The sequence below is a fragment of the Rhinopithecus bieti genome, unplaced genomic scaffold (genome assembly GCF_001698545.2).
Source record: "Rhinopithecus bieti isolate Rb0 unplaced genomic scaffold, ASM169854v2 scaffold_12484, whole genome shotgun sequence".
Taxonomy (NCBI): Eukaryota; Metazoa; Chordata; class Mammalia; order Primates; family Cercopithecidae; genus Rhinopithecus; species Rhinopithecus bieti.
In genome coordinates this window covers 563,268-587,995 of record NW_016807126.1, presented here as the reverse complement: position 1 = coordinate 587,995, position 24,728 = coordinate 563,268, and the positions used below count along the sequence as shown (strand labels likewise).

Genomic DNA, 24,728 nt, shown 5'->3' with positions numbered 1-24,728 from the left:
TATATATATATATATAAATCTCCTAGAACAAATTAGTGAGTTCCACAAGGTGACAGTATAAAAGATAAACATTAAAAAATGGTATTTCTTTATACTAGTGATGTAAAAAGGAAGACCAACATTAAAATGGAGTATCATTTATAATCACTGAGAAAAATAAAATACGAGATGTAAATCTAACAAAACACAGCAAGGTCTCGTATGCTGAACACCTCACAATGCTGATGAAAGGAATCAAAGAAAATCTGAACAAATGAAGAGGCATATCACATTCATGCAAACAGAAAGGAAAAGGGACTAGAATAGCCCACTTTTCTTTAAAACAATAAAGTAAGAAGAATCACTGTACCTGATTTTAAGACTTACACAACTACATTAATCAAGACAGCATGGTGTTGGCAGAGAGACAGATAAATAGATAAATGGAACAGAATAGAGAACCCAGAAATAGCCTCACATAAGTATGGCCAACTGACTTTTGACCAGAGTTCAAAAACAATTCAGTGAAGGAAGGATAGCTTCTCAACATATGGTGCTGGAGCAACCAGATATCCATAAGCAAAAATAAAATCTAAAAAATAAGTGAAACTTACACCTTATAAAAAAATGAACTCAAAATGGATCATAGATTTAACTATTAAATGTAAAATTGTAAGATTCTTAGAGTAAAATGTATATCAAAATTTGGGGACTTGGGCTATGTAAAAGGTTTTAGATATGACACCAAAACATGAATCATAAAAGAGAAAATCAATAAATTGATTATCTTCAAAACTGAAAACATCTGTTCTATGAAAAGACAAGCTACAGACTGGGAGAAAATAATTGCAAACCACATCTCTAACAAAAGAATCATTTCTAGAATATACCATGAACTCTCAAAAATGAACAGCACAAAAAAAAAAATCAAATAATCCAATTAGAAAGCAGACAAAAGACATGAAGAGACAGTTCACCAAAAGGCAAGAGAACATATGGATAAAAAATGAGCACATGAAAAGATGTTCAACATCCTTAGCCATCAGTGAAATGCAAAAATAAAATCACAGCAAAGTATCACGACATACTTATTAGAACAGCTATATTTAAGAGAGAGAGAGAGAACACCAAATGCTGGTGAGGATGCAGAGGAACTGGATCCTTCATACACTGGGGATGGGGATATAAAATAGACACTCTGGAAAACAGTTCGGCAGTTTATGAAAAAAATCTAAACATGACCCATCAATCACATATCTGGGCATCTATCCTAGAAGAGTTAACATGTATGTGCACATAAAATTTCGCACAGCAATGTTTATGGCACCTTTATTTGTGAAAGTTAAATACTGGAAACAGAAATGTCCTTCAACAAGCAAACGGTTGAACAAACGTGGTCTATCCATACCGTGAAGGACTATTTAGCAATGAAAGGAAGGCACTATTAACACACACAACTTGGATGGATCCCAAGGGCATAATGCTGGATGAGGAAAAAGCCAACTTCAGAGATCACATACTGTATGATTCCATTGAGAGGGACGATTCCAGGTAAAAACCTCCATACTCAAGAGGAAACTTTGTCCTGAAGCTGGAGATAATGAGGAAACCATGCTCAGAGTCCTTGCCAGTGCAAATCTCTGCTGCACCCAGTAGCTTTTTCATTGCCCATTCAGGCTACAACCCCAGACAAGCAGACCTTGACTTGAGTCCCCTGCCAGTCACTGGTTATTTACCTGAGGTTGGGCTTGTTCAGAAGACCAATGGTCAGTATCAACTGCTCCCTGGTCTGATAGTTCTGAGAGTTCACGTGAAAGGTTGATGGACACAGATCCACCTTGAGGTCAGGGCTGATGGACACATGTCCAGCCTTAAATCGGGGCGGATGGACATGGGTCCATCCTCCAGCTGGGGGAGATCCACACAAGTTCACCCTCAGGTCAGGGACTGAGGGACACAGATCCTCCCTGTGGTCAGGGCCGATGGACAAAGGTCCACCCTCAGGTAAGAAAATCATGGACACAGGTCTACCTTGAGATCAGGGAATGATGGACACAGGTCCACCCTCAGGTCAGGGAATGATGGATCCAGGTCCACTCTCAGGTCAGGGGCTGATGGACACGAGTTCTCCCTCAGATCAGGGACTGAGGAACACAGATCCTCCCTGTGGTCGGGGCTGATGAACACAGGTCCATTTTCCGGTTGGTGCTAATGGACATGGATCCTCCCTCAAGTCAGGAGTGATAGACACTGGTCCACCCTCACGTCAGTCACACCTCCAAACCCTGTCACCACCCAGCATCCTCTGCCTGTCAGCTCACCTGCTATGTCCTGGGTTACTGACTGTCCTCCACAGTCATAAATCACAGTCCTGGGCTGTGACAGGCAGCCACAAGAATGGTCAACACATTGAGAGGAAGGTGACTGTCCTTCAGCGAGTAGATGATACACACATCTCCGAAAGTGTACCAGGAGGAGCCCAAGGCCACAGGGATGGACAGGAAGGTGAAGCTCCTACAATGTCAAAAGAACCCTGGAGGATGCAGTGATATCACTGACCATATTAACAGTCAGAGGGGGAACCACCAGGCTAAGCATCTTAATACCTACTCAAGAGTATTTTCTAAAATTCAACATCCACTTATCAAAAGAAAAAATCCAAAAGCTAACTCAAAGGGATCACTTCCTTGAAATAATTAGCCATATACTATTACTCCTAACCCAAAGCATCACAATTAGTGGTAAAACCCTATTTAACTATTATACCCAGAACAAAAAAGAATGCCCACCCTATTGCAATCATTTAACATAGGATGAAAAAGAGAAAGCAAAATCATCACGATTTGAAAAACATACTATTGTAGATCAAAAAAATGCAACAGAATTAAGTAAAACATTATTGCAATCAGTTTCAAAAAGTGTGGACCAAACAAGCTGAAATTTTATCTTCATTAAATTCAGATAGATATGGTAGAAGTTATATTTTTAAAAAATTCCTAGCCATGTTTAAACAAAATGCCCAGGAGATGGGGTAGGAGAGTCCCTAGGTGGATCAGAAACTGAGAAGACATTGAGCATTGAGCATACTGGTGATTTTTTAAACCATGCTAAAACACAGAGCTGACTCCATTGAGGAAACCAAGGCTCAGGTGCATCGGTGGTGGGAGCGAGCACAGCAAGTGCTTGAGAGAGAACAATTTGGCAACAGCTATCCGAAATTAAAACAGACACACCATTTAATCCAGCAATTCCACTACAAAGAAATACCCCAGGCTATCCTCGTGAGATTTACTAAGACATTTGTGAAAAAAAGATGTTCACGACACCAGTAGACATGAGACCAACCTCTAGAAATAAAAGTCCCCACCAACCAACAAGCCAGTGGTGAAGTCACATCTCTCCCTCCCTCCTGCAGCGGGAGGCCATCCAGCCACTTAGAAATGACTCCAAGATTTCTAAAGTCTGTCACCTAGTGAAAAGAGCGTTGACGACAAAATGATAAACTATTTGCATTAATCTCTGGTGCACACCCAAATTGATTTTCTAGAAGGAAATACAAAATGGCAAACATCTTGGAGGACTTAATTTTTGTATCATGTGTGGACGTTGCTTTTATTTTTTAATTCAAGCTTAAATATTTAAGAAGAGAAGAACAAAAGCAGCACTCAATAAAAAGAGAGAGAGACCAAACTGGGAGGCTTCTGGGTGTACCTATTAGAGGAGACAACTGTGTTGCCAGGTATTAGGAAACTGGAATAGAAGCGTGTCCCACGCTGACTCAGGCAGGCAATGTCATGTTCCCCACCTGGTGGGCCCAGTGGGCGATGAGCATAACAACCCTAACAGGCTGCACACACTCAGGCAGACACTTGACTCTCTGGATTCCATTACACAAAACCATCAGAGAAATAAACGTACTTTCATGACCAAAAGCTCTGTCCACGATTTGCTTCATTTAAACATAACAGAAATAACCTAAATATCAATGGAGGTTGATTAAGTAAATGGTTTCTCTTTAGGCTGGAAATCTATGTAACAATTTTTAAAAATCATATTTTTTGCCGCCATAAAAAAGAATGAGTTCATGTCCTTTGCAGGGACATGGATGAAGCTGGAAACCATCATCCTCTGCAAACTAACACAGGAACAGAAAACCAAACACCGCATGTTCTCACTCATAAGTGAAAGCTGAACGATGGGCATACATGGACACAGGGAGGGGAACATCACACACAGAGGCCTGTCGGCGGGTGGGGGGAAAGGGAAGCGAGAGCATTAGGACAAATACCGAATGCATGCGGGGCTTAAAACCTAGATGATGGGTTGATGCGTGCAGCAAACCACCATGGAACATGTATACCTACATAACAAACTTGCATGTTCTGCACCTGTATCCCAGAACTTAAAAAGTAAAATAAGGACCAAAAAATCATATTTGTGATAAGTATTTAACAATATAAGAAAATGTTTATGATATATTTGCAAGCAAAAAATAAACAACAAGCAACCAAACTGCCTGTGTATCATCCAGTCAAGTTTATTTTAAAAATACAGACACACACACTTAAGAAACTGGAAGGAACAAAATGTTCACGATAGCTTTTTTGTGGGATGGTAGGATTGCAGATAAATGCTTTTCATTTTCTCCCTTGTGCATTTTGGTGTTTCTCCATATTTTCCATAATCAATTATGTTTACAATCAGGAGAAACTGATGAGAGAAGAAACAGCTGGCATGAATGCCCTGGGGGGTAAGGGCTGATGGCAGGAGCTCATCCTTGCAGCACTGGTGACAGTGGCTGTTGGGCAGGACCTGAAGCTACGTGCACAGTTGCCCCCATTGCAGGGTGGGAGACCAAATCCCCAGGAGGATGTCCAGGCCACTCAGTGAGGGACGGATCTGAACCTACAGGAGAGGCATCAGATGTGTGGGGTCTGACACATTTTCTCTACTTGACCAAATTTCAGCCAGGCTCTGAAACTTCTCCTAGGCCCAAAGGTGCACTTCCTTATAAAATCCAGTTTTAGCAGGAACACCCCACCCTCAATATCCCATCCCCCTCCTATCTGATCGGGTTCCTCACCCTCCACCAGCCCCCAGGGGAGCCCTGATCACCTAGACCTGTCTTCAGCAAGAATTATGCTAGGTCAGTTGGCCAGAATCCCGTTACCCCTATGTTTCCTCTTAGAAATTTTCCATCCACTGACCCTCACTACCCTCCTTCTGTTAGGAGCTGAGTCCAGCCTCTCCCCTCAACAGCACGACTCCACTGCCACTGCTGGGGTTCCTATGCTACAGCTATGGTCCCACATACAGACTGTCTTACTGTGTTTTAGCAAGTGTCATTGAATAATTTTTTTTTTTTTTTTTTTGAGACAGAGTTTCACTCTGCCACCCAGGCAGAGTACAGTGGCACGATCTTGGCTCACTGCAACCTCCACCTCCCGGGTTCAAGCGATTCTCCTGCCTCAGCCTCCAGAGTAGCTGGGACTACAGGCACATGCCACCACACCTGGCTAATTTTTGTATTTCTAGTAGAGACGGGGTTTCATCATGTTGGTCGGGCTGGTCTTGAACTCCTGACCTTGTGATCCGCCCACTTTGGCCTCCCAAAGTGCTGGGATTATAGGCATGAGCCACCGAGCCCACCAAGCTGGTCAAATAATTTTCTTTAACAGCTCCTGCCCTCCTGGCAGACTGGGCCCTTGTGCAACACCGCCACCTAGAGGCCAGTCCCCGCTGCCCTGGCTCCCGCACCCCTGAATGAGCACAGTTGGGGAACAGGGACCCTGAGGAAGAGGACGGTCTGAGGTGGTCCCAGTCTGTCCAAGAGCCTTAGCAAGCCGTTCCCCTGAACTCTGGACATGTGTGCTCACAAAAGCAGCGCCAAGGTCACAGATGGCACAACGCACTCTCCCACCTGACGCCTAACTCCAGCTCCAAGGCTGGGCTCCATCAAACGCTGAGGCTGGCAGGCCTGGGCTGAGTGTAGAGGTGCGGGTAGCAGAGGGAGAGAGAAGACAGTGGTAACAGGCCTGGACGCCCGCAGAGGGTGACTGCTGCAGGTGGGGACTGCTGTGTGCACACAGACTGCACCTATTACTCTTGTCCTAGGCATACGCCCTACTGGGATCACTGCAGACATCCCTGCAGAGACCACCTGCCTGTTGTGCCCCGTCACCACCTTTGATGCCTCCTGCAGTGGAGATGCTATTCTCCTCCCCATTTCTGACTTGCTTTCACTCATCACAAGGCAGCAGCAGTAGGGAGCCCTGTCTGGGGGGCAGATGGTGATGAAGGAGTGACACTGGAACTGCAAAAGCCCGGGCTTCCAGGCTCACCCTGCCCACAGCACCTAATGCAAAGCTGGGAAACCTGAAGTCGAGGGGTAGGGAATCAGGTACTGTGGGCGAGCAGTCAGAGGTGGAGACTGCTGAGAAGACAGTGTTTTGGTGTTTTGCCCATCTGGACGTCCTGGGTGGGCTGCAGACCGAGAGTAACAGGGGAAGGCCATCTGCAGGCAGTGCACTCCTGCACAGAGAGGGAGCCAGGAAGCCGCACAGGCACAGACAGATGAGGCACAGGCTTGGACGCTGGGGGCAAGGATGACAGGTGGGTAGGGCCAGGCTTAGTGTGAGATCCACCTAAGGAGGGAGGGTCCAGCACATCTGCCCAGAATGAATACCCTCAGAGGCCATTTAGATAGCAGATGGGGAATTTTAGCTTGTATTTATGGATAAACACAAATAAATACATAGATTATGGATAAATACAAAGAATGCCAAGGAGCAAAAAAGTACACTATAATGATTTTTGCAGGAAATAAAAAGTAGCTCAGCTCTGAGCAGCATTTACAAGATTACCCATATGTAAACAGGGAGTTCTGATCTAGCCAAATCGCATGGGGTCCATATTGGGAGGGCAGGAGACAGATCAGTCCCTGGCAGCTCCAGCATGGCAGGTTCCCTGGCTGTTCCTACCTTGTCATCGTCCTCGCAGGTCATGACATTGGAGAAGGGGATCTCGGCCTTGAACATCTTTCGGCAGTGCATGAGTTGCACCAGCAGGTAGCAGACAGTCTTGAACTTCATCCTCTTGGCCGGTTTTATATCTGAGAGAATTAAGCCTGGAAATATCTGTTCAAACACACAAGGGGCAAGGAGAAATGCTGTGAATGAGACACATTCTGCCTCTCAGGCTGGGAATGCGATCCTGATAGCTACAGCCACCCCAGGGCACTGGGATTCATTTGCTCGGTGCCTACTTCACGCCAGGCATAGGGGAACGTGCCAAGAATGGAGCAGCAAACAAAACCACAACCCACGTCCAAAAGGTTCGATTCTCAAACCACATCAAAGGCCTCTAAAAGCCAATGTGATGCATGGAATCCTGAAGCAAAGAGAGGGGAGGCTAGAAGCCCTGGTCAGGAAAGATAACCAGGGCTTGAAATAAAGGTCTTTGCTACCTCATTCAGCTTCCAGCATGTCCCCTTCTACGGACAAGGAAAGAAATCGCATGGGGAGGATGGGGAGGGCCGCGCAGTGCACCCAGCTGAGGCTTAGAACCTCAATTCCCTCACAGTCCTCATGTTCTGGGTGAAATTCCATCTGTAAAATCGGATGAACATCACCCACTCACCCCTGGGGGTCTTCTCGAGGTCAAATGAGGTAATAGGAAAGTGGGACCCCATGAATGCCCCCTGTCATCGTTCCTGCTGGCCGGCCTGGCTTCTGAGCGAGGCCAAAGTTCCTGCACCCCCACAGCAGCTCTGACCCCACCTCCTCTCCAGAAATGCGGCACCCCTTCCTTGGCCTCGCTGCCTACCTCTCAACTTCACTTTCTCTGGCCCCTACAGGTAGGTACAAATCTCCACTCTTCAAAACAACAAAACCCCCTTCTTCTGAGCATTCTCACTCTTCCCCTCCCACTATTCAAGATTCTCTAAAGTGGGGCTGTATACTATACCTACCTTGTCACCCCCTTTCACCCTCACCTGAGCCCTGAACACCTCATTTGAGCCCTATACCCTCACCTGAGTCCTGAACCCTTCACCTGAGCCCAGAACCCCTCACCTGAGCCCTGAACCCCTCACCTGAGCCCTGAACCCTCACCTGAGTCCTGAACTTTCACCTGAGCCCTGATCCCCTCACCTGAGCCCTGAACCCTCATCTGAGCCCTGATCCCCTCACCTGAGTCCTGCACCCTCACCTGAGCCCTGAACCCTTCACCTGAGCCCTGTACCCTCACCTGAGCCTATACCCTCACCTGAGTCCTGAACCCTTCACCTGAGCCCAGAACCCCTCACCTGAGCCCTGAACCCCTCACCTGAGCCCTGAACACCTCATTTGAGCCCTACACCCTCACCTGAGTCCTGCACCCTCACCTGAGCCCTGAACCCTTCACCTGAGCCCTGAACACCTCATTTGAGCCTGATCCCCTCACCTGAGTCCTGCACCCTCCCCTGAGCCTGACCCATCACCTGGACCCTGAAAGTGACTTGATCACTCTTGATCATGAGCAGATCACTTTTCTCTGGGCAGGGTGACCTCAAGTGCCCCATGTAAGATGGTAACAGCCCATCTCTGTGCCCAGCACTGCTCGGTTCACAGAGCTCCCTATCCCTGGCCCCCCTGCAAGGTTTCATGCCCACTTTGCAGGGCAGGCAGTGAAGGCCCAGGGAGGGGAAGGAGGACACAGAATGGCCTGCCCTGAGGTGACCCCAGATCTCTGACTAGGGGTTCCGGCTCTCTTACCTAGACCCCTCCCCACACCATAAGAAACAAGGCCCAGGACAGTGTTAGTGGGGACAACTCTCCCCATCTTAGCAAGTTCACAGCCCGGAGAAGCAGTGCTTGGAGAGGAAGCAGGAGGAGTCACATCTGTAAAGCTCTGCACAGGCCCAGCAGCTAAGGATCAACCAAATAATGGGGGCTCTGGTGCCTACCTTTCGGCGATGGGATGGCACAATAAAAAAGGTTTCAATGTTATGAGTTTTCAAGAAACTGTTCCTCTCATGTCCATAACCTGGTTCTACCTCGTAGTCCCCATTCAAGCACGCTAGGGTCGTCTTTGTGATATGAACCTTCCTACAAAAGAAGGAGGCAGAGGCCAGATGAGTGGGGAGCCACTGTTATCAGAGTCTGCAGGGCCTCGCCAGAGGGGAAGCGGCGCAGGCAGAGGCTTCCCTGCACCAGGGCAGGCTCCACAGGGAGTATTCACGCTCCCATGCAAGTCCGTCCATGCTAGGAGGGAGGGCTCAGGCAGAGATACAGCAGGGCCATCAGGAACCATGCCCAGCAGGACAGCAGGGATGACTGAGGTGGGGGACACAGGGCCAGAGGGAGAGCAGAGGAAGCAAGGGAGAGAGAGAAAGAATGTGTCAGGACTTAAAAGGGAAGTTGAGGAAAAAGTGGCAATGATTTGAAGAAGAGAAAGAGGAGAGGAGACATAGGAGTCCCTCCCATACCACAGTCTGGTTTGGTCTGGTCAGCACAAGGAGTGGGCAGACCCCACTGGGTAGCAAGAAGTCAGGGGTGGCCACAGTGTTCACACATGAGGTGGGGTGGGAAGCAGGGTGGTGAGAAACAGGCTGTGGAGCCCAGGCGTTCACGCCTCCCCAACCAATCTTCTGGTGAGGGCAGGAAAATCCCCCACAGTTGGCATTGTCTCAGCAGAAAACTCGAGTACCCAGTCTCTGCTCCTTAGCAGGGAACACCTGAGCTCACAGGTTTATGGGGCGAGAAGCAAACTCCCCAGCTTCCAAAACCATTCCCTACAAACCAACTCTTCACTTCACCGCACAACTTTCTGAACTCCTCGCAGGGGAAAAGCTTGGGATTCATAATTAAACTCTAAGGCTGGCTGAGGACGAAAGCAGGGAGCCTGGCTCAGATGAGAGGCGGTTGAAGGCAGAGTTGCCATGCTCACTGGGATCCTGAGACGGTGAGGACAGGGCTTGAGAGGTCATGAGGCCTTTCCCAGCAGTGGCTCCACCAGGATCCCCAGAGGAGCAGGGGGGTGGGAAAGGGAGGGACAGGGAGGGACTGCCAGGCCAGGAAGAGGAGAGGTTGCAAAGGGGCCAGAGGGCAGCATAGGCAGGTTCTCTGACTCCAGCCTCAGCTCATCCCTGTGCTGCCCCATCTACAGGGACCGATTCCTGCCATCAACTCAGAGTGCTTGGATCCCTGGGCCCAGTTCCTGCTGGGATGCTCTCTGAGTGCCCCCATCAGCAGCTCCCATTGGCCTGGGGCAGGCAGGACACTCATGGAACGCCTCAACCTTGCTGCTTCCTGCCCCTCCGGAGGGGCTCTGGAAGCACCTGGGGACACCGTCACCCCCATCAGCCCGGCCCTGAACAACAAAGGTCACCGAGGTTGTCTGGAAACTTCCAGGCACCACAGTCTCCAGAAAGGCAAGAGTCTGTGCATTACTGTGTTCAGCTGATGCCTCATCCATTCCATCAGCAATGGAGACAGCAGCTGCATAGCCCAGCCTCAGGAGCCAACAGGGAGAGGAAAACGCCAGCTCTCACTGAAGCCCCTACTTTATGCTGAGCCCAGGGCACACTGTGGGGCGGCCAGTGTTCTGCAAAAGTTGCCTGCTGAGGGGCAGCCAGCGTTCTGGAGAAGCTGCCTATAGGGTAGCTACTGCGAGATCATACAAAAGGGAGATTACAGGATCCGGAGGTGGCAGAGGGGTGCATGGAAATCTTCTTCAAGATAAGGCTGAGCCTGCCACGGAGCACAGCCATCAACAGCCCGTGGCACTTCTCAGAGAGCTCAAAGAAGGCATCATCTGTGACCCAGATGTCCATGAGCTCCTAGATGGCTGTGTGGAGCTTGGGGGTGGAGAAGGAGCTCTAAAGTCCCAGCACTTTCCATTTGCATATTTGAGAAAATGAAACCAAAGACAGCAAAAAGAGAAGTGATGCAGTGACAAGAAGCCATGAAGACAACACCATACCATGGGCAGAGGTCCCCACACGCATCTGCTCTGGCCTTCTGGTCCCATGACAGCTTTTTGTAGATGTGTGCCAGACTCAACTGGGCCCAGCACAGAGTGGCAGCCAGGCTGGGTGGGACGCCCACCACAGGGAGTCTGGTTGGCAGGTGCGGCTGGGACAGGCAGGCTTCTCTAGGAGCACTCGCACAAGTGCCCTCAAGAGCACAGCCCAGAACCTGAAGCACGGATTTAGCCCAGGGGTACGCAGCCACCACCCACCTCCCTCCCCTCCCCACCTCATCCCCGACTTACCCTGGCAGGCCAGCGGCTTCCATGACATTGGCCAAGGTCACATCATTGGACCACACATCATACTGCCACTTGCGCAAGCCCAGGACACCACAGAGGACCCTGCCCGTGTGCAGACCCACGCGCATGTTCAGGTCCACCTCAGTGGCTTCAGCCACGGATCTGCAACACAGACACAGAGCGTGGGGCTGGGGCCCACCTTGTATCCCCCCAGGGGCCACCTTGCTCTGCATCGCTAGGCTGTGAGCACCACGGAAGCTGGGCCTTGTCCTTGCTGTATGTGGCCTGAGCGTGGAGGTCTCCTGGCATAGTCAGTGGACACAGTGCCTTCCTGCCCACCTGTCAGCTGAGGGCCGTAGGCAGGAGGGGTTGGCTCTGGCCCAAACTCCCAGCCAGCTCACACCATGTCCACACCAGACCCACGAGTTCCCTTCATGGTCTCCTAGAGGGCTCTCCCTGCCCAGGGCAGTCCCCAAATCCCAGGTGGACCTGGTCATTACCGTGGAGTGTGGCATCATGACAGTTCAGATTAACATAGGGCTCTGTGAGGCCACTGCTCCCTCGCAGAGACCCATGCCTGTTTGCCAGCCAGATGCAAGATGACACTCCACTGGAAACATCCACAGAATCTGCAGCCCAGGCATCTGGCCTCCCACCCCTTCCTGACACACAGTCGACCTTAGGCCTCAATACAAACTTATGGTCAAGGCCTGGAGGCCACATCCAGACATGACAGGCTGGTGACATGAGGGGCATTCACCAGGAGCCGGGGTGGGGACAACAGAGTGCGGCACGGGGCATTAGGGAAGGGAACAGAGACAGAGCAGGTGGTGAGAGAACTGAAGGCTTCTGGGAAACCCCAGCCCAGCCTGGCCAAATCTAGATGCCCATCTCTATGTCTCAGTTTCCTCGTGTGTAAACCCAGTTCCAGCTAAATTCACTTTGACAAGCTCTGAAATCATTTAAACTCTAACCCAGTGCATCTTAAGGCTTAAGATGCCAACCTCCTCTTTCTATTCCATCCGGGATGGAAATACTAACAAAAGTTCCAAGAAGGACTGAGGGGCAGGCCATCATGTGGTGACAGCAAACCAGCTCAGCCTGGAGTTCCATTCTGGAGGCCTCTGTGTATCACATTTGTCAATAACAACACAGTATGTGCAAGGCAAGGCTGTGCCACCCACCCGAGAAGACTGTGTGTGGTTTACCTTCACTCCGACTTCCCACTGGGGCCTCCTTCCTGGAGCTCCAGCCAAGGCTCAGGAAGCAGCTGCTCAGCACAACCCCACTGCTTCCCCAGCCTCCACTGAAACCCTTGCCAGCCGCCCGTCACTGCCCACTTCATCCTTACAAGGGCTTGTCCCCGAAAACCACAGCACTTGGAGGCCCTGGCAGCCACTCCAAGGCAGATGGCTGCCCAGACCACAGAATCACACAAGTCCCAGCGCAGATTTCTGAGTTCAGAAACCTCAGTAAACTCAGAAGTATGCATGCCACCGATTTACAGTATGTGGAAGTTAGACTACTGATATATATTTAATACCTGTGTAGTTTTATACATTTTGAATATACTTTTTTATTTAATTTTTTTTCAGTTGTTTGCCAATCTTCTTTGAGCACTGAAACCAAATGCTGAAATAAAAATTTATTTTTCAAAATTCACAAAAGGAAGTGAGTATGGGAAAATGTAAATAACAAAACATACTAATAATGTTTTTGTGCACTGGTAAGTGTTTGTACCTCTGAAGCCATGAAACGGTAAATGGCACGGAGACCTCTGGGACCCATGCCCACCTTCATCCCCAGATCCCCTTGAGCTCACCAAAGCTTTAGGCTCCCAGCAAGTGGCACCTCGGCCAGCCTCCAACCAAATCCACGCCACCACGTTCTACCAATACTCTCCATCTTCAATCTTTCCCAGTAGGTTCTGCCTCAAATATCTCAATTCTTGGTAACATCAGATCTGCAGTTAACTGAACAGTTACTTCTAAAAGAATGATGCAGCCAGAACTGCTCTCATAGTGACTCCTCCTGGTCTCACCATTCCCGGGATGCCCAAGCTGGCTTTGTCTAAATCCAACACAACCTTTAACTTCATTTCCAAGGAACAGAATTTCCACGGACTTTCTTGGCTTTATTTGTACTATGTTTTTTCTTTATTTGTGCTCTCAGGTTCACTTATTTATCGCACGTGTTTTTTAGGCAGAGGAAAAGTCTGACATTTGCCCACCGCCTACAGCCATGACCTTGGTCCTCTGAGCTGGACCCCAACAGGAAGGAAAAGAGGAAGCGGCCCATCTTGGGCAGAGGGGGCCACTGTTGGCCCCTTGGCATGAGTAAATTCTGGCAGAGCTGAAACCTAGTCACGGCTGCACTGAAGCTCAAAAGTGAAAGGACAGGTAAGCACACATTCATTCATTTGTTCAATGAACGTCTATTGAGCGTCAGCCATTATTTCAAGCACTGCAGCTATAGCTGTGCATATAACAGGGGCAAAAAAGAGGAGAGAGGACACTATAGAGGCTGATTTACCATCACCTAGGCAGAATTTCTAGAAATAACAACAACACACATGCCTGCAGCAGCCTCCAAGCCCCCATCCTTGTGTGGTGGGAAGGGTGGGGCAAATGGTTTCAACCTCAGGTGGTTCAAGCTCATCCCCTCAACTTGGGCTCCTCCCTTCCCCACCTAGGACTCAGTTTCCCCATCTGTAAAAATGCGCTTCTCAATCTAGAATATAAAGATTCAGAAGCTCCATGTCCCCTCAAATTTTAGGGAAAACCATGTGTGGTGGGTGTAAAAGTGTGCACACAGGCATCACCTCTCCCACAGAAAATCCATCCCTAAATGTATCAAAAGGTCTGGCTCTGAAAACTAGCATCCAATAATTAGAGGAAGTAATCCTCCACGTTTCTCCGTGCTGAGAAACTGAAGCATGCTCCATGGTTCACACACAAGCCCCCTTGTTAAAACGTAAGGAACTGTTGGGGACAGCCCAAGTGCAAGGTGAATAAGGTTAGCAGGCATCCCTTCTCACACGACCTCCAGGGATGCAGGCTGGGGGACAATCGAGTTCTACTGATGACCACAGCACACACAAGCTGAACCTAGCAGCTCAAAAGTGGGTCAGGGAGGAAAAGCACATGCCATTTACTTCTAATTTAATTCAATGTAGTAAACCAAAAATACACACTGCCAGCAAGGCATCTCAACTGAGTCTATTTAGCAAAAATGGTGGCTTGCACACTTGGTGGTCATGTGGAATAATGAGGTTCCTGTTCAAAATCTGATTCACGGTTTGCCTATCACCTGTGATGGACAAGGCTTCCCTCATGAAGTGGACAGACAAATCCACATTCCTACGGGTGTACAGAACCATGTGGCTTCAGACAGAATCCTACAGAATTGGCCACCGGCTCCCTCTTTCTGGGAGTTGATGAATCAATACTTGCAGTGGCTGCTAGAACCCAGTCTATGCAGGCCCATTTAATCTGAGATCTCATTAAATTATCAAAACAACTCAGAGATGCAAACACTATTTCTCCATTTTACTGCAAAGAAAATAAAGGACTCGAGGAACCTGAAGCATCGCCTGAAGTATGGGAGCCAGGAATCTGGTAGGTTCCTGAAATCAGAAGCCCCTCAGCCCACCCATGAAACACAGCAGCTGGGGATGAGGTGGCTGAAACCATATGAAATGCCATTTTGGTAGGCCAGAACTGGCTGGCTAGGAGCAACTTGCTAGGGTGACCTAATACTCAGGGCATCTCTGGGAGAGCAGCAGAGCTGGTGGTGTGTGTCAGAGGAGAGGGGTATGAGCAGAAGAAGGTGGGTGAGCACAGACCTCACACAGAGCAATATCCCAGTGGGGGAGAGGGACTCAAACCTGAGTATCCCCCAAGGCAGGCCCCAGGGAGGGGTTCAGGCCTCATCTGACTTCACCAGCAGGAGAAAACGCCCCCTTCTTTCTGCCCCAAGAGTGTCACACATGATCCCATGTATGGAATATGGAGAGGGAGCATTGGGAAGCCTCAGACTGAGCCTCTCATCGCATGGAAGGTCAGAGATTGGCACAGGGACTGATGTGCTGCCTATGTCCCTGCAGCCTGGGCATTGCAGGGAGTCCTGCAGAATCCCACTGGAAATTCAAGGTCAAGGACTGGTCCCAAACCTCAGGACACAGTGCCTGGTCTTGTCAGCCTGGCTGCAGCAGCTGGGAGACTGGTCCTGCCACCCTCATCTTTCCAATGCTCTGTGGGCTCAGAGACAGGATGTCATGAAGTGGAAAAGGCCAGTTTACAGAGGGGGAAAACTGAAGCTCCAAGACAAAAGGGACATGTCCAGGGTCACACAGCTCTTCAGGAGCAAGACCAGCAAAGTCACCAAACTCACTGGACAGTTAGGATACTTCTCATCCCATCTTCATCTCTCCTATAGACAGGAACAACCTAGCCCAAACAGGGAATGTATATCACTTTTAAAGTATTCACTAAGAATCATACCAATAAAAATTAATGGGCACTTCCTTAAAATAGTATACCACACTCCTAAATAAAGCCCAAGTTTGAGAGAGAGGGGAATCTGATCTAGTGATAGAGGTCAGGGCAAGTAAGCTGGGGGCAGGGTCAGACTGCTCAGGGCCAGCTGCAGGAGCCCAGAGCCTTGGAGATGCCCCAGCCCACTGCTCTGGCCTCTGGATGCTTTGGCTCCTAGAGGGCCCAGGCTGGCTAAGCTGGGTAGCTGAGGAAGGTACGGGCCCTGGGATCCCACTTTCAAGTCCAGCAGTCTTCACCTTGTCTTTACAAAGAGATGCCCCTCCCTGCACTTCAGAAGGCCTCTCTCAGCCCCACCTGGATTCACACTAGAGCCTCACTAGGCCCATAGGCATTTGACAAAACGGGTCCTAGACTCTTCCTAAATGATTGATCTGCATGAAAAAGGACTAGATGAAAGGCGGGGGAGGCCTAGGTTTAGAGATCAGAAAAGGAAAATATGTCTATCCATTTTTCCCATAGGAATAAACATTCTTCTAAGTGATAAAACAAGATCTTTTCCACTTGTTCTACAAGGGAAAGACTTTCTCCAGCCTCAGAAATCAAGACCCAGCTCTGGCTGCATGCTTGCCTGCACCTGCAGCAATTTCTTACTTGTGCTACCAGCAAAGCATTGGCCTGAAAAGAGGCTGACAATGGAGCCCCAACCCTCACCCTCTAACAGAAAAGCCTCTGGAACCACGGAGTCTGCATCAGATGCTTCAGGAATCTTCCAACCAGCCAAACGATCCTGATATGATTTGGCTCTACGTCCCCAGCCAAATCTCATGTCCAGTTGTAATTCCCAATGTTGGGGGAGGGACCTGGTGGGAGGTGATTGGATCATGGGGGCGGATTTCCCCCTTGCTGTTCTCATGATAGTGAGTGAATTCTCATGAGATCTGGTTGTTTGAAAGTGTGTAGCTCTTTCCCCTTTGCTCTCTCTCTCCTGTGGCCATAAGAAGACATGCTTCCCTCCCCTTTGCCTTCCACCATGATTGTAAGTTTCCTGAGGCCTCCTCAGCCATGCCTCCTGTGCAGCCTGTAGAACTATGAGTCAATTAAACCTCTTTTCTTCTTAAATTACCCAGTCTCAGGTAGTTCTTTATAGCAATGTGACAACAGACTAATACAATACACATCCCTTATGTGCCTTAGGATTTCCTCTGCCCACTCAGAATTCCCCAAGCCTGGAACAGACTTCTCCGTGGGCCTTGGAAAGGGACATATCTGACCTGCAGGCCCCTCTCCTTCCTGGTCACTCAGGCACTGAGCCTACCTACCACCCAGGGCTCTATCAAAAGAGGAAGTCAGTGGGCAACCACTGAAATTAGTGTCTTGGGGCATAGCCCACTCCCTTGGAGATGGAAAGGGCTTTCTGGAACAGAATCAGACTCAAGACAGGAAAAAAATGCAGCTGACAGTGCAGACCTCACTACTGAGGAGTGGCAGGGAGCAAACAGAACCAGTGTGCACAACTGCGAGGCCCAGCATGGGCCCTGAGGGGAAAGGTTAGCTCTGGTCACTTTACCTGTTCACCTGAAACTTTGTGTTTCCAAAGTTTCAAATAAAACACTCCATTTCAAGGTAGGGGGAAGAGAAAGACATTATATAAAGTGTCCTCCTCTGCCTGAGCAAGCTCCCCCTGTTGATAAACGTATTCTATCCTGCATGTGCAAGGCAGGGACACACACAGCCCAATGTGGCTGTCAGATGCCAAGATGGTCCCAGTAGAAGGCCGGCCATGCAGAGCACACACTGGTGGGTCCCAGGGTCTGCGACAGTCTGAGGAGGAAGAAGGGTTTGTTTGGCTGGGAGGTATCTTCGGTGCTCAGTCTTTGGTGGCTTTTCTTCTGGTCCAGAGCCAGGAAGTTGAGTGACAGGAACTTTGGTGTGTAGAGCTTCCTGAGGCCCTGGAAATACCCTGGTAATCGGGCGCCCAAGCAGAGAGCAGCTACAGGAGGCCCAGGAAGATGCCCCTGGCACTAGGGTAGACCAGTTTCAGGTAGCAGGGCTAGAGATGTGGAGCTGGGGGCACCAAAGCCTGGAGAATCTCACAGACTGAGAGCCAGCAGCTGGAATGCCAGGAGAGCTGGCCAAGAGGACACAGGTTCATGGAGCAAGTGAACCAGGAAGTGGAGCAAACCAGGTGAGTTTGCAGCTCCAGGCAGCTCCAGGCCAGGTGCAGAACCAGAGGGCAGACGCAGGGCTTCCTGGGCAGCAGCCAGGAAGAGGCGTGCCCGCAGAAACAGCTTATAACCCATCAACATGCGCATCGAGCAAGGCAGAAACAGGAGTAGAAGGAAGGACAGCACCCTTTAAGGCCCAGAACCTCAAGCAAGAGATAGGGTGTCACTGAGCACAGGAGCATTCGCAGCCAGGTGAGGAGACCAGGGGCCAACAAGGAGCACCAGACCCCTCTCAGGAGTACCCCAGTCAGTACAGCCAGGGTCACCAACCTTCAAGGGCACAAGGCCATCCGGTTCAACTCCTTAAGCCACCTGGTCAGCCAGGTCAGCTCACATCATTCAACTCTGCTTGTGTCTGTGCTCAGCACTGAGTGGGGGCTTCCCAAATATTTACTAAGCAAATGGACTGACATCTGTCTCCTTAGAGCATCTACCTGCAGAGCCTCATTTTCGCCCAAAGAGATCACACAAAACCAGATGTGATATGATATATGATCTATATATACACAAATAGCATATGATATATGTGATGTGACATAATGTGATTTATGACAATGTGATATGATGATGTGATCTATGATGAAATATGAAAGACAATTATATGATGTGTGATATTTGATACAACATATGACATGTTATACGGTAGATGATGTGATGTGATATGTGATACATATTACATGAAACACGACATGGCATGTAACATATGACATGATACGACATATGATATATAAGTGATACGTGATGTAAGGTGATGTATGATGTCATCTAAGATGCAACATACAATATATATGATGTGCTGTGAAAATGTCCCATCCTTTCAGAGAACAAGTGACGGTCATCACCTCTAAGTCTTCAAGCCAGGCGTCCTTCCTTCCTTCCTGCTTCTGCCCAGCATCTCCTCCAGCCAGGCTGCTTTTCTCCGGGGCAATGGCTCTCTGTTAGGCTGTGTGCTGAGGTCAGCTGAAGGGGCTTTTCTACTCTCAGTCCTAGACCACACTCCAGACCAGCCACCTCGGGCTCTTTGGTTCATCAGGGACTTTGGTTCTCACAGGCGACTCTGACACAAAACCATGTCGGACAATCGCTGCCCCAGAGGGCTCAGCTTTGCTCACACGTCCCTGACATGCAGATGCCAGAAGTGGGCGCAATGCTCAAGGTGCTGGCCTCCTCCCGACAGCCTCTTTCCAGTCACACCGTCTGCAGGAGCGCCGCATGGGGCAGTCCACAGGGCAGCCCACGAGGCAGCGATGTAGCACAGGGAGCCAGCAGTCTCACCCCATCTCTCAGCCTTGCTGGCTGGGTGTTTGCCCGTGCATCCTTTCACCCGCAACTACCCATCGTCTCCCTACACAATTCTTATGCTACTACTTTCCCACTCCAGGTATGAAGCTATGCTCCATCCCTGTTGGCCCCATCTCGTTGGAGCATACCCAATTCTCCACATTTGGAGATGTCTGTTTGGATCTACACTCCACACATTAGCTCAGCCTTCCAGCTCCACACCTTCCCTAACTTGACAAAAACATCTATGTCTTCATCCCAGTCTCTGATAAGGACAATGACAACATAAGACTGACCAAGAAATGGGCAGGCCTGTCCTCACAGGTGTAATATTCATTCCATGAAGACTCACCTGCCCGGACCCCAAGCCTGTCTCCCCACACAGAGAGCACCTGAGACCCAGTCACTTTGCTGAGTGAAGAGAAACACATACATTTACTTCCTTTTAATAGAGAATTCAGCTAGATTGGGGTCAAACCTTTCCGAATGTCTTATCTGGTTAAGCTAAAAACCAATTTATTTTTGCATGACTCATGCATACCTGACAATATGCAGAATTCCTGTGGACAAAGAAATACAGTCACACATGAAATGTAAAGGCGGGGAATCACGGAAGCATCCTTTCACGCTTTCCTGAACCCAGCATCCTCCTAATGCTGGCATCATTCTCTACAGCCTCAGACAGACCCACCAGGACAAAGCGAGGCCCTGAAAGCAGAGCCCACACGGGGCAGGTTGCTCAGCTTCCAGGATTTCAATGTGTAGTCGCTCCAGGTCACTCCTCTCAGCCCCACGGTGTACTTACGTGATGGTATCAATCATGTCGAGCCCCATCTCCACACAGCAGTGGGCATGGTCAGTCTTGGGCTGGGTGAGTCCCGACACGCAGTAGTAGCAGTCCCCGAGAATCTTGATGCGACGACAGTGGTTCTCCTTCAGGGAAGGGGAAGGCACACAGTAAGAAGACAGCACTGCAGTGGCTGTGAGCATCTCTGCTGGCTCCACCACCTCTAGACACTGGTGGCCACAGAGCACTGACAAGACACACTGCACCTGGGCTAACACCTTCCCGCCCAGGCCACACCCTTGTGTGGTCACCACAGTCTTGAGGGCTGGGACCAGGCTCACATCAATCTCCTTCTCCCTTTCCCCATACCTCCCTCATGGCCTCTTTCCCCTTGGGGGGTCCATCCCTCCTGTCTGTTTCACTGAGCCAACTCTACAGGATGATCCTTCAAGGTCCAGCTGGAACGCCACCTCCAAGGGGCATCTTCCCCAACTCCCTTTATTCCCATGGCACCTCCCTTAACCGCCATGCAGACCATCATGGACAGCCCTCCAGAACGTGCTAGATTCCCCCCAGCAGCTGCTTCTCCCCAGGAAGGGTGGACCTCTCACCCATCTGGGTGTCCCTGGGACTTCTGACCTCCCCACCCATAGGGCACACTCCCCGGAGGCAGAAGGCACTGGCCAAAGCTGAATGTCCATCTGCTCATCTGTACAGTGGTGTGAATAGGAACAGCAGCACCAGCCTTGCAGGGCACATGGAAGGTGGAGAGAGTTAACTCTGAGACCCTGTATTGTCTTACTTGGATCAATTAGTGTCAGCTGGGATTATCATCACGACTGTTGTGTTTATTTCAGGGACAACATTAAAACAGCAGCTTTAAAACATTTCCATTTCAGGACCCCTTTATGTCTTGAAATCACTGAGGACTCACTAAAAACAAAAACCTTTTGTGTGGGTGGGTTATAGCTACTGACATTTAACAATAAGAATTTTTTTGTGTACAAATGCATTTAAAATAACAGTGAATCCACTGCAGGTTAACACAAGTAACATTTTATGAAAAATCATGACATTTCCCCAAACAAAAGACAATGAGTGAGAAGCACAGTATTGCAGTTCACTTCTGTGAGCCTCTGTGGTGCCGCCGTCTCCAGGGCAGATAGTGGATTCTGTGACCCACTTCTGCATCCAGCCTTCATGCTGTGCTGTCTCTGCAGATGCCCATGAAGGAACCAGCCTCACACAAGCACAATGCTGGATGAGGAAGGACCTCACAAGTCCCCTGAGATGGTTTTATAAGGCCACAGAACCCCTCCAGCCACTCTGAGAACACATTGGTGGCTTATATTTAATGTGATCCTTTGGTTTCTTACAAATGACTGGGGCCCTGCAGGTCCTCTCGAATGCTGAGTTAACACAAGTGCATTCGGGATGAGAGTTATCAGCTCTCATGATCCCTGTGCTCACCTGTGCCCCACATTCTTAAAGAAGAGGAACCAGGTCCAACACAGAGTGAGTCAGGGCAGAGCCAGGCCACACCGACCGCTGGGAGCCCCAGTTCCCAGGCTGAGCAGGGATTGGCCTAGCAGCTGAATGGCCTGTCCACCGAAGTATCTTCCCAGAGCTGAGTAGACAGCTGATGACCCTGCTGCTGTCCTGAGCTGCCCTCAGGCCTGCAGTTGCTGGGACCTTGAGAGATGATCCTGGCCACTGCCCAGCATCAGAGATGGGGGCACTGTTGGGCATACAGTTGGCTCTGTGCCCAGCTCCTTCCACCGCTGAGCCTCCCTCAGCACTCTAAGACTGTGGACGGGAGATAAGGGGAGGAGGTGATCAGAGACTTCAGTCTGTGAGATGGACACTGAGGCCAGCCTTGTAAAGCCCAGGGGCCGAGTCTGCTCCGTCAGGGCCCAACAGGCTCGTCCTGCTGACAGGGAGCTGGTCACAGAGAAGCTGGTGACAGTCCAAAGATGTCCAGGGTCTGGCCACTTAGGGTCTCCTCCATCTCTGCATGACTGTGACAACTACTTAGCCCTTAGAACCCTGGCCTCCTCATCTGCGGAAGGGGCTCTTCCCACCTGCCCTCATCCCCCGGCAGGCTGAGCTGCAGCTGACATGAGCCTGTGTCAGGGGCCTGGGAGCACGAGTTCAGAGCTGGGTAGGTAGGTCCACTCCACCCAAGGGCAGGCTGCTTGGCCCCACAGCTGCTGTTTCCCAGGTGTCCAAATGTTTCAAAGGGGTCAGGATGTGCTTGCTTGGAGGCTACCTGTGGGGACCAGTGATGATCTGGGCAAGGGTCTCCGTGCAGTAGCTGGCACCATGGTTACTGTCACTGCAGCAATGACAGGGCCCGGGACCACAGCCAGTGCTCACAGAAGGGACTGTGTCCTGTCCCAGAGAAGGTACAGCCAAGAGGCCACAAAAAAAAAAAGTGACCCGGACACAGGGTTGCTGTCTGGTTCCAGTGGCAGCCCCTCAGGGCCCAGCCTGAATGACTATTCACTGGACCCCAGGGTGGGCTGCCAGCGCCAGTCTCTGTCCTGCAAAACCGAAGACAGGGCCCCTCACCAGGGATGCGACTGGCCAGTCTTCTCAAGCCATCCTCACCAGAGCCTCCAGGCCCACAGTCAGCTCTGGGCTCCCTCCTAGGACACTGCTCTGTCCCCATTGGCACTGCCCTGGCATGCCCCGTGCATTCAGGCCTGCTTCCAAACATCCCCCAAATGTCCCCAGTGGTCAGAAGCAGGCCTGAATGCACGAGGCCTGCCAGGAAGGAGAAGCGGCCACCCCTCACACTCAGGCTTCCTCCGCCCAGCCCCTGCCGCTTCCCACCCCCTCCCTGAGATTAGAAACCCCGTGAGCACTCACAACCTGTGACGATGGCCCTGACACATCAGGATTTCTTCTCAGAGGTCCCAAAGGAGGGCTCAAGACCCCTCTGGGAGCCCACAAGAGCCACAATGCCCAATGGCTGCTGGAACTCTTCTTGCACATGGTTTTGGAAGGGTCGCCAATCCCCAACTGTAAGGACCTGTGCTCTTGCATCGAGGACTTTGATGCGGGTCCCTGATCATCCCTGCATCTCATGCGCAGGAGTGGACTCAGGGATTGTGGGTAACTGCCAGTGTCCCTGCCCCCACCTCAGCTCTGAGCTGTGTTCCCAGCATCTTTCCAGGGTCCAGTGGGTACCAGGGCCTCCTGGTCATCTCTGTGAGTCCAGAACAAGCCTATTCCTGGAGTGGGACAGGTTGCAGGACAAGGCTGCTGAAGGGATGAGTGTGCATGAGTGAACAGGCCAGTCAGATCTGATGGTAGCAGGGCTCCAGGGTAAAAGGCAAAGGAGGGGCCTGTCAGTACAGCCGCTCCAAACAGCCCACCCTGTCAACCCAACTATCCTATTTGACATCAAGACTTGGCATGGCCACCACAGAAAAGGACATTGCTGTGGGGCTGGCTGGGGTGGAATCATCAGTTACCATCCCTACAGGAGTCCTATGTAAAAGGAGGCATAAACAGCACATGGGAATGAAGGCCAAAGAGACACCCACGGAGCCTCAAGTGTGACCGTCACTGCATGGTGTGGGCGAGCTGGGAGTGGGGAGAACCTATCTCTGCATGAGGACCAAGGGCAAAGCCATCTAGCACAGACTATCCACATGCACACAGCCATGTGGAAGGCCTTACAAGCACATGAGGGCTTGTGTATTCTAAAGAAATTGTCCAGAACAGTTGTCTTTAGAATAGCAATCCTCTCCTGGAACCTGGGCAACATACACCATACACACATGTGTGCACAATTCCAGCTCACCCAGCATCACACATGAGTCTCTGGAAACTGTTCTGAGATGCAAAGCTGAGGACCCTCCTGGGCCCTCACGGTGTCCCTTTCCCACCCACCTGCATCACACTGGCACTAGTGGAGACAGTTGAGGACAAATGTTGAATATATTGCTTTATTTTGTCTTTAATCTCAGAGGCCCTGGCGTTTGTTAGCAAGCTTAAGAGATCAAAAAAGGTATTTCTAGGCCGGGCGCGGTGGCTCAAGCCTGTAATCCCAGCACTTTGGGAGACCGAGACGGGTGGATCACGAGGTCAGGAGATCGAGACCATCCTGGCGAACACGGTGAAACCCCGTCTCTACTAAAAAATACAAAAAAAATTAGCCCGGCGAGGTGGCGGGCGCCTGTAGTCCCAGCTACTCGGGAGGCTTAGCCAGAAGAATGGCGTGAACCTGGGAGGCGGAGCTTGCAGTGAGCTGAGATCCGGCCACTGCACTCCAGCGCGGGAGACAGAGCGAGACTCCGTCTCAAAAAAAATAAATAAATAAATAAAATGAAACAAAAAAGGTATTTCTAATTGGTTTTAGTGTTTCTGATTTTAGACTCTTTTGTATAAATATGGAAAGTCAGCACCTAGAGTCCACTGCAATAAGCACCACAGGAAGTGTTGTGTCTCCTCCAAACGAAGAAAGAAGATGAGATGGAGGGTTGGCAGGGGCTCAGAGGCATGTTCAGCCCTAAGGGACAAGAGTTGCCCCCTCCCTCACAGGCTTGAAAGAGACAGGACTGCAGGCAGGTGATGAGACAACAGAAGCTTCTCAGTACAACAGAGTGGCTGCAGGAGAATCCAGATAGGAAAGTTTCCTGATTCACTCCAGGTGTGGCCTAAAGAGCTGCAGCCAGCTCACAGACAGTCTGGGCCCATCAT

At 50.2% G+C, this 24,728-nt stretch overlaps 1 protein-coding gene across 8 annotated transcripts in view; it reads right to left on the bottom strand.

Moving 5' to 3' along the window:
• The window catches only part of ADCY1 (adenylate cyclase 1), a 143,737-nt gene that overhangs the window by 46,832 nt on the left and 72,177 nt on the right, over window positions 1-24,728 (bottom strand). For 7 of the 8 annotated variants that reach the window (XR_001887031.1, XR_001887032.1, XR_001887033.1 and 4 more), the window contains exons 5-8: window positions 20,037-20,164; window positions 11,233-11,391; window positions 8,924-9,065; window positions 6,960-7,115 (exon numbers count right to left, since the gene is read on the bottom strand). Coding sequence is in view for 2 of the 8 variants with exons in the window: in XM_017880307.1 (XP_017735796.1) it covers window positions 6,960-7,115; window positions 8,924-9,065; window positions 11,233-11,391; window positions 20,037-20,164 (585 nt within the window). In the remaining 6 variants the exon portion in view is untranslated. Of the gene's footprint in view, window positions 1-4,503; window positions 4,885-6,959; window positions 7,116-8,923; window positions 9,066-11,232; window positions 11,392-20,036; window positions 20,165-24,728 lie in introns of those variants that run through there. The other variant, XM_017880309.1, reaches the window with a different exon arrangement.